Raw genomic sequence first — 9,021 nt, 5'->3', positions numbered from 1 at the left:
AGGAGGAGGAGAAGACTTTTGGGAATATCTTGGCGGAGTTAGAATCTGTGGATCTGCCTCTGGGAACCACTTTAAGGTAAGCTAATGTGATACGCATGCAGGGCAGATTCAAAGGATTGTTGATCACAGCTCAAGAGTTAATAATAATGATAATAATACATTTTATTTATAACGCACTTTTCATTTCAAGAAATCTCAAAGTGCTACAGGCACACAGTAAACTTGAAAAGTAAAAAAAAAAAGAGTACTTAAATGAGTTAAAAGGCCTCTTTAAAAAGGAATGTCTTTAAGTGTTTTTCCAAAGCATCCACGGTCTGTGGGGTCCTGAGGTGGCTGGGCAGGGAGTTCCACAGATGTGGTGCAGCAGCACAGAAGGCCCGGTCTCCCATGGTCCGGAGCTTGGTTCTGGGAGGGTGGAGGAGGTTCTGATGCGCAGAGCATGAATTACGGGTTGGGGTTTGCTGGGTGAGGAGTTCTCTGAGGTATGGTGGGGTGTTTCCATAGATGCACTGATGGGTGATGAGAGCGACCTTGTAGTGTATTCCTGCAGTGACGGGAAGCCAGAGAAGTGTGCGGAGTACTGGGGTGATGTGATTGTGTTTTCTGACTCTGAGTAGGATCCTGGCTGAGGTGTTCTGGATTAGCTGGAGCTTGTGGAGACATTTACTGGGGGTCCCAATGAGGAGGGCATTGCAGTAGTCGAGCCTGGAGGAGATGAAGGCGTGCACAAGCTTTTCAGCATCAAATACAGTGAGGGAGGGGCGGAGTCTGGCAATGTTCCTTACGTGGAAGAAGCAGGATTTGCACAGATGTTTAATGTGGTTCTCAAAAGTTAGGTGAGGGTCCAGTCTCACACTGAGGTTGGTGACAGCGGATGAAATGGGGATGGATTGTCCAGAAAAGGTGATGGTGGTTATGGAGGATGATTGGACCTGGTGGGGGGTGCCAATAAGTATGGCTTCGGAGTTCTTCCTTTTAAAGTGAGACACTCTAATCTTGTCTCATGCTTATGCACATTTAGAAATGTCAGCAACCAAGACAACAGATCCATTTTATGTTTATGTGGTGTGTATGCATTTTTATTAGACTTTACTAAAAACACTTGATATTTGAAAGATTTGGCAAATCTGTATGTTCCGGTTGATAACATAACGTCCTCAATCATAGATGAAGTATTGAAGAAAATCTGTGTTTGATTTTAGTAAGGATGCAAATAAAAACATGTCTTTTTATAGAAGAAAGATGTAGCACTAAATTCAATTTAGCAGAGGTAATAGATACATATTAATTCATGAATAGAGGCCTTGTAATTATCTGCTTTCATGAAAAACATAATAACCAATGTCATTATTCTAAGTGTAGTTGCTGGGTTGTTGTGGACTACATTTTAAAGTTCATGAAAAGAGAGAAGAGGTGTTACAGAAATATAGGCCAACAGCGTATATTTGCATTAGTGTGTATACAACTCAAGGCCAGGCAAGGCAAGGCAAGGCAAGGAAACTTTATTTGTATAGTGCATTTAATACATGAAGGCAACTCAATGTGCTTTACATTAAAACATTAAAAGCATTGGAAACATTCAGACATGCACAAAAGAGCACAACTAAAATGACAAATATAATGAAACCTAGAAAAGAAAAGGAAAGTTAGAAATATATTAAGAATAAAATTTAAATTTGCATTTAAAGTGAGTTAAAATAAGCTAAAATTGGAAGGCAGTGGCAAATAAAAAAGTCTTAATCTTTGATTTAACTCAACTCAACTTTATTTATATAGCACCTTTTAAATACATACACCGAATTAAATACATAAATAAATAATTTAATAAGAAAAATAAGTGTTAAAGCAATGATTAAAATAATAATACAGTCCTGGGCTAAAAAATAAATATATAGTATAAAATATTCAGTCATGCTGCTGATACTGACTGCAGTGCAACGATGGTGCGCCCCCTACCGGCCAGACCTCACACTGACCTGCACTCTGCTGTAGCTGCAGTCACAGCCATAACACACTCACACGCGCGCGCAAACACGCGCGCAAACACACACACACACACACACACACACACACACACACACACACACACACACACACACACAACAATCATGGCGGAGAATGAAACCCTGGAGTGTATAACGGAGCACGAACGGATCTTACAGGAAATAGAGAGCACGGACACGGCTTGTGTCGGCCCCACTCTCCGGTAAGAACATACGTGTCTTTGTAAAGCTTGTGATAATTATAATGTGTGTGTTTGTGTTCGCATCTCCTCCATTATCAGACCTTTGTTCACAGGCTAGCTTTAGCTCCCCTCTCCACCGGTGGGCTAGCGTTAGCAGCGTCAGGCTGTGTGAGGCTGAGGAGCTCAGCTAACAGGCCGACAGTGACCACTGGATCTGTGCCTTCAATGCAGATCAGGGAAAACATGGTTTCAGAGGGTTTTCCGGGCTCTGTGTTTTTGATGGTCGGCTGATGACCTGTCAAATGTGACCTAAACATCCTCTGTGGGTGTGGCTGTCGGACCTCACATCTTGTAATCATTACACAGCTGATGTCAGCTAACCATGCTAACAATATCTGCTCGGTGTTTTAGCAGCGTAAACATGGAAATGAGCCTCCTGTCATCCCGTTATAACACCGTGTGGTGCGTCATGTCGAGCCCCTGGTGTCGTGTTGTGGTTTCCAAAGAGCTGGCCAGAAATAGGAAGTCCAAATGCCTGAGCCAACTGCCTCATACACCCTGCATCGTTAATGTTTGATAGCTGCTGCCCAAGGCCAGGACGAGGACTTTATAATGAGAGGCTACAGGAGCTACTGTGCACCTGTTTCTACCCTACACACACACACACACCTGTCCTCACCTGTCTCCACCCTGCACACACACCTGTCCTCACCTGTCTCCACCCTGCACACACCCCTGTCCTCACCTGTCTCCACCCTGCACACACACCTGTCCTCACCTGTCTCCACCCTGCACACACACCTGTCCTCACCTGTCTCCACCCTGCACACACCTGTCCTCAGTGAGTGTCTCCACTCTGCACACACACATCTGTCCTCAGTGAGTGTCTTCACTCTGCACACACACACCTTTCCTCGGTGAGTGTCTCCACTCTGCACACACACCTGTCCTCACCTGTCTCCACACTTCACACACACCTGTCCTCACCTGTCTCTACCCTACACACACACCTGTCCTCACCTGTCTCCACCCTGCACACACACACCTGTCCTCAGTGAGTGTCTCCACTCTGCACACACACCTGTCCTCACATGTCTCCACCCTGCACACACACACCTGTCCTCAGTGAGTGTCTCCACTCTGCACACACACCTGTCCTCACCTGTCTCCACCCTGCACACACACATCTGTCCTCAGTTAGTGTCTTCACTCTGCACACACACCTGTCCTTACCTGTCTCCACCCTGCACACACACATCTGTCCTCAGTGAGTGTCTCCACTCTGCACACACACACCTGTCCTCAGTGAGTGTCTCCACTCTGCACACACACCTGTCTCCACCCTGCACACACATCTGTCCTCAGTGAGTGTCTTCACCCTGCACACACACATCTGTCCTCAGTGAGTGTCTCCACTCTGCACACACACACACACACCTGTCCTCAGTGAGTGTCTTCACTCTAAACACACACACCTGTCCTCAGCTGTCTCCACTCTGCACACACACACACCTGTCCTCAGTGAGTGTCACACACCTGTCCTCAGCTGTCTCCACCCTGCACACACACACACCTGTCCTCAGCTGAGTGTCTTCACTCTGCACACACACCTGTCCTGTAGACGTGCCTGCAGGCGGCGGTTGTTTTGCATACCAGGAATACCAGGTGAATGAAGCCCTGAGGCTAACAACTCTGAACTCTGTCAGCTTGCTCCTGGTTTTCATGTTCAGATTGTTTTATGCTGTTGAACTTGTTAAAATGTGACAGTCAGCAGATCTTCCTAACAATGTCCGGTTCATCTCCAATCCGCTGCGGTCCGGCTCTGTGCTCTCTCGTCCGTCAACACCCACCGGTTGCGTTTTCAGAACGCAGCACGGGGCAGGACCTCCGGACAGCTGGAGTCATGTGACTGAGGTTTACCTGCTGAAATTACTGAATCAAGGATTCTCCTCCTCCTCTCCTCAGCCATGTTGTCTTTCTGGTCCTCTGAAAACCTCTGACCTGTTGACTCCAGGCCTGGCTCCGCTCATCATGACGGTTTGTTGTTGTAGTTAAGTGAAATACGATCTGGTGATAACACAGAGTGTTTGATTCTGAAAATTAACCGGATGTTTTCATTTTGTTTTGGTGAAACCTGACTTCCTGTCCCGCTCCATCTGCTCTGTTGAGATTGATGCGTCGTGCTCCAGCATCCGGCAAAAATAGAAGTCTTGTGTATCTGATCCGGAGGACTCCGACCTGCTGGATCAGAGACAATTGGAACGTAACGGAGTGGATCCAGTGGAAGTTAACACATTGAATAGAATAGAAATCAGATCAGATCAGGTGCTGTGGCTGATCAGAGACGGACCGGACATGGAACGGGTTTTTTTTTGGAAGTTACCCAGTGTTCATGGTGCAGTGCTCTTGTTCAAATCATTCTGCACATCCAAGTTTCTAAAATAAGGATATCTGCTTGTAAGGTTTGTTTACTCATAAAAGACAAAACCAGTATAGTGAAAAACCTGATCATACTCTGCATGAAAGCTCTGCACTCATTGATGTTCAGTCTTCAGTCCCTGCTGTGAGGGCTTGTGTAATCACAAACATGTTTACTGACACACCTGAGCCTGTTTCATAGAGTCAGATCAGATTTTTCTCTCTCTCTGTCGTTTGATTATTTTTGCGTTTACACAAAGAATAATAATAAACAGCTAAAACTACTACTTCTCATTACATCAATTCATACAATACTACTTAATTATTTGTAGAGCTAAGTGTCTGTGGCACATTTGGCATCATAAGGTTGATTAAATGTTGGATATTCAACACAGAAGAGTGAATGTTTAACATCCAGAACGTTCCTCTTCTGGATTGCAGCAGCTGTCTCGTTGTGTCATTTCCCCTGTAACCATACAGAGTTTCATGGTCACACAGTGTGAGGAAACGTCTGCACATCTTGTCACTACAAAATCCAACACTTAGGTCTGCATTTCACTGAAGCTCTGCATCAGATTATCTTTATTTCACACAAAGATTTCCAGTGTTGTGATGTAACATCAGTTCAGGAGTGAGTTGGACTGTGATACAGAAGAAACACTATGATTCCTTTCAGCAGCACTCAGAGGACGCTCTCGTCCGGCTCTCCCAGCAGAAAGCAGGAAGATAGTGACTTATTAGTTTCAGCTTTACCACCTGGTTTCAATTATTAATGACATGAAAGAGGAACCTCTCATGGTGCCATGGAGGCTGATCTTTATTTGGCTGTATGGATGTGAGCACGTCCGGTTTGCATGTCCACAGAGTCTAGTCTTTATACACACAGAGAAGCTTTCAGGTACAATGATGAGCATCATCTCTCTGTTACAGACTCATTATTGAACACTCTTTGGGTTTTGGTTCTGTTCAAGAAAAATTCTGTCAACGTTAGAGCTATTTTGTAAATTCCAGGGATCAAAAGAAGTTTAATCTTTATATTTGAGGTGATTGTTATATAGAGAAATAGACATTTAAAGAGTGACGCCCAATTTGTACAGGATGCGCCGCGTCACGTTACGTCAGCACCGTGCACTGCACAGCCGATACATTCCTATTCTAGTCAATGCTCATGTTTACACAGGGAGTGCCACTGTGTCTCAGCTCCGTCTCTAGAGCGTGCCCCGTGCCGCTAGGTAGAAGTATGCGTCAAGTCTATTTTCGACAGAGCCTGCGCCCAGCACGTGTCAGGCTTAAAGCTAGGCCTTGTAGCCACAGAAAACTAGCATGAATTTGAATGTAGCATTTCCTCAGGACTCCGCTACGCTTCAAACACGCATCCTGTGTAGCAGGGCGCTCGCCATTAGACAGAGCAAAGCTGTGCTGCTGACAGAACGTGGCGCACATGCTCCCTGTGTAAATTGGGGGTTAGTGGATGTAGGGCAGGGCGATATTGAAAAATATGTTATCACGATAAAAAATGTCATGTTAGTCGATATCAATAATTATCATGATAAATGTCAAATCATTATTTCATTTAAATGTAAAGTCAGATTTTTGCTTCTGAGTGAAAGTTGAAGACAGTTTGTTAGTTTGTATCTGGATTTAGTTTTCTGATGAACTTCTTGAATCATTTCTGAAGGTGCTAACAGGAAGCAGGTCTTAAAATGTAAAATTAGATTTTTGTGAAGTTTTAGTTTGTACATTCTTATTTTTCTCAGGTCGAGGTTATTTCAATAATTTGATTTACATTGAAAACAAATACATCAAATTGTATTCTGTGTATCAGTTTAGGAGAGTACTGTTTTGTTTTTGTTTGTTTTTTTAATTATATTTTTGTCCTTTTTGCCTTTATTATATAGTACAGCTGAAGAGAGACAGGAAATGTGGGGAGTAGAGAGCGGGGGAAGACATGCAGGAAATGGTCGACCGGCCGGGAATCGAACCGGCAACCCCTGCGACGAGGACTGTAGCCTCTGTATGTGGGGCGCTTAGACCGCTAGGCCACCAGTGCCCCAGGAGAGTACTGTTTTGAGTTGTGCTCCCTCCTTTAAGATTACTAAGGGTTACAGGCGGAGTGTTGTTGTTTCTAACAGTGCAGTGAATGCATCACGGTTATTCAGTGTTCAGGTGTCCTACGGTCACGGTGGACATTAAACGTGTTGGAGATGCACAGCAGAAGTTGTCTCTGTCAGTGTCAGACTAACCACTTGCTGTCCCTCGTCTCAGCTGTGTTTACATTCCGCTCCGAACGTTTTAAGCCCTGCCTACCTCTCACCCTGCAACATGATTGGCTGTTCAATGCCGTCTTCTTCTTCAGTCAAATGTTGGGTGGCAACTAGTGTTTAAGGCTCACTAGCACCACCCCCCCTCCATTTTAAGTGGCCGGGGGGTGTAATTACATGTTTATTTATATACATGTTTTATATTTATATCGAGAAAAATTATATTGCGATAATTATGTTTATCGAATTATCGCCCAGCACTAAGTGGATGACATCTTCCACTTGTCCCTTAGCAGCTGAGCTGACTTCAAACCCTTCTGCCAAGCTCTGTAGAAATATGAATGAACATTTGTGTAGGGAAAGCAGCAGCTCATTTGTTAAACAAAAATGTCTCCAGCTGGTGGATCTGTGGATCTCTACAGGTATCAGAAGGCAGGGTTTGGCTGTGTGAGGGACTGTCAGGGAAACTGAACAAAATAAGAGATCAAATTAAACCGAAAGTTACTGTGATTGGAAATCAGACTGTGCTATAAAGGATGGATTTCATTTGTAACTCCCTGACATCATCATCATCATCTTTTTCCTGGTAAGGAAACAAATACACTCTCTTATCAGTTTAAACAAAGGAACCTTACCATGAGCAGAAAGTCTTGACATGCAGCTGCTTTCTGTACGTCAAGGTTGCTGAAGGTCGTCTGTTTGTGTCCACTAATCCCATTATGACACCTCCGGTCACCTCATGGGGTCATTGGTCCGGTTTGATGGAGACAGACTGAGGAGGTACTCGTGTAAACCCTTCAGTTCTGATGTAAAGTAAGACTCCTCTGATCAGTGAATATAACCGTAGCATTGAGAAAGATACTGTTGAGTACATCGTGTCAGTAACTAGTTCTTTTAAAAATGCATGTATGGAAATATGGGATATGCTGCCATAGTTGTTGCAGAACAGTGATATAGGATACACTGAACTGATTACTCAGACAATGCTTGTATAGAGAGAACAGGATTAGTCCAGGGACTGAACGCTGCATGGGAGAATGATAAGGATGGGCATTTCAACCCAAGGTACTGTTCAATAATCACTGGCATCTATTCAATAATTATTCGTAAAGATCAACGCCCCCCCCTCCTCCTCAAAAAAACCAAACATATATCCATATGAATAAGAAGCTAGAAGCCGAGGTAAATATATTGGGATTTTTAATAATAATAGGGATGGGCATTTCAAGCCAAAATACTTTTCAATAATCGTTGGCATCTTTTCGACGATTATTTGAATAATCAACCCCCCCCACACACACAAACACACACCTGTCCCATTGACAGCCCGTTTGTGTGGCAGTCACATTAACCAGCAGCAGGACGACGTGCTGCTAGTAGCGGGTACTGACAGTGTCCGTCTTGATCTTTATGTCGGTGCTTCTGTGACGCGGCGTGGCGTGTGTTTTACATTTTACAGCTATGCTCAGTCTCTGGAAATACATGTGTAGTAGTCAAGCGGCAACCTACGGTCTCAAACTATGAAGCCCATGCGGAAGTGTTATAAACTGCAATACATCGAGAATCCGCTTGAGGCTGGCTGCAGAAACACAGGAAACCACATACACATGAATGGGAAAAAGACGATCTTTGCAGCATTAATAAACATGTTTACAGCCTGGTTCAAAAAACGGCTTGGTTCTCGGCACACACTGTACGGGGGGTGAATTTCTTCTAACGCGACAGTTCAGTAGATATTAAGATTACCAGTTTTGCCCAAATAAGGACATGACCGACTTGACTTCCGGTCGGAACATAGCTGTTAGCTAAGAGGCTCAAACTCCACCCCTTTACTTCACACTCTGCCTGGTTGAGTTTTGCATTTCCAATATGGCTGCCGCCGTCAATTGGCTTCAAAACAGCGCTCAGGAACAGATGGGTGACGTCACGGATACTTGCGTCCATATTTTATACAGTCTATGGTTGTAGTGTGAGATTCCCAAACAGAGAAAATCACAGCGACTGTCACTAATCTTTTCTTCTTCTTTTTGCTATTTAATGCAGTTAGCCTTCCTCTTCTTCTGTTTGCTAATGCGGTTAACAGCTTTAAGACGCTCTATAGCCACCGTCTGGCTTGAATACCGTATTACAACCAGGCACTGGTAAAAACGATGAAAA

The 9,021-nt window shown here is 44.2% G+C and overlaps 1 protein-coding gene across 2 annotated transcripts in view; it reads left to right on the top strand.

The window, feature by feature from the left end:
* The first annotated feature begins 1,973 nt into the window (after positions 1-1,973).
* Positions 1,974-9,021, top strand: part of exoc6 (exocyst complex component 6) — a 54,752-nt gene continuing 47,704 nt past the window's right edge. Inside the window, exon 1 of one of the 2 annotated variants that reach the window (XM_034708530.1) lies at positions 1,974-2,206. In XM_034708530.1, the coding sequence (XP_034564421.1) occupies positions 2,109-2,206 (98 nt within the window). In that variant the 5' untranslated portion in view covers positions 1,974-2,108. The remainder of the gene's footprint in view (positions 2,207-9,021) is intronic. The other variant, XM_034708529.1, reaches the window with a different exon arrangement.

The sequence above is a fragment of the Notolabrus celidotus genome, chromosome 18 (genome assembly GCF_009762535.1).
Source record: "Notolabrus celidotus isolate fNotCel1 chromosome 18, fNotCel1.pri, whole genome shotgun sequence".
Classification (NCBI taxonomy): Eukaryota; Metazoa; Chordata; class Actinopteri; order Labriformes; family Labridae; genus Notolabrus; species Notolabrus celidotus.
This window is presented reverse-complemented; position numbering and strand designations above follow the sequence as displayed.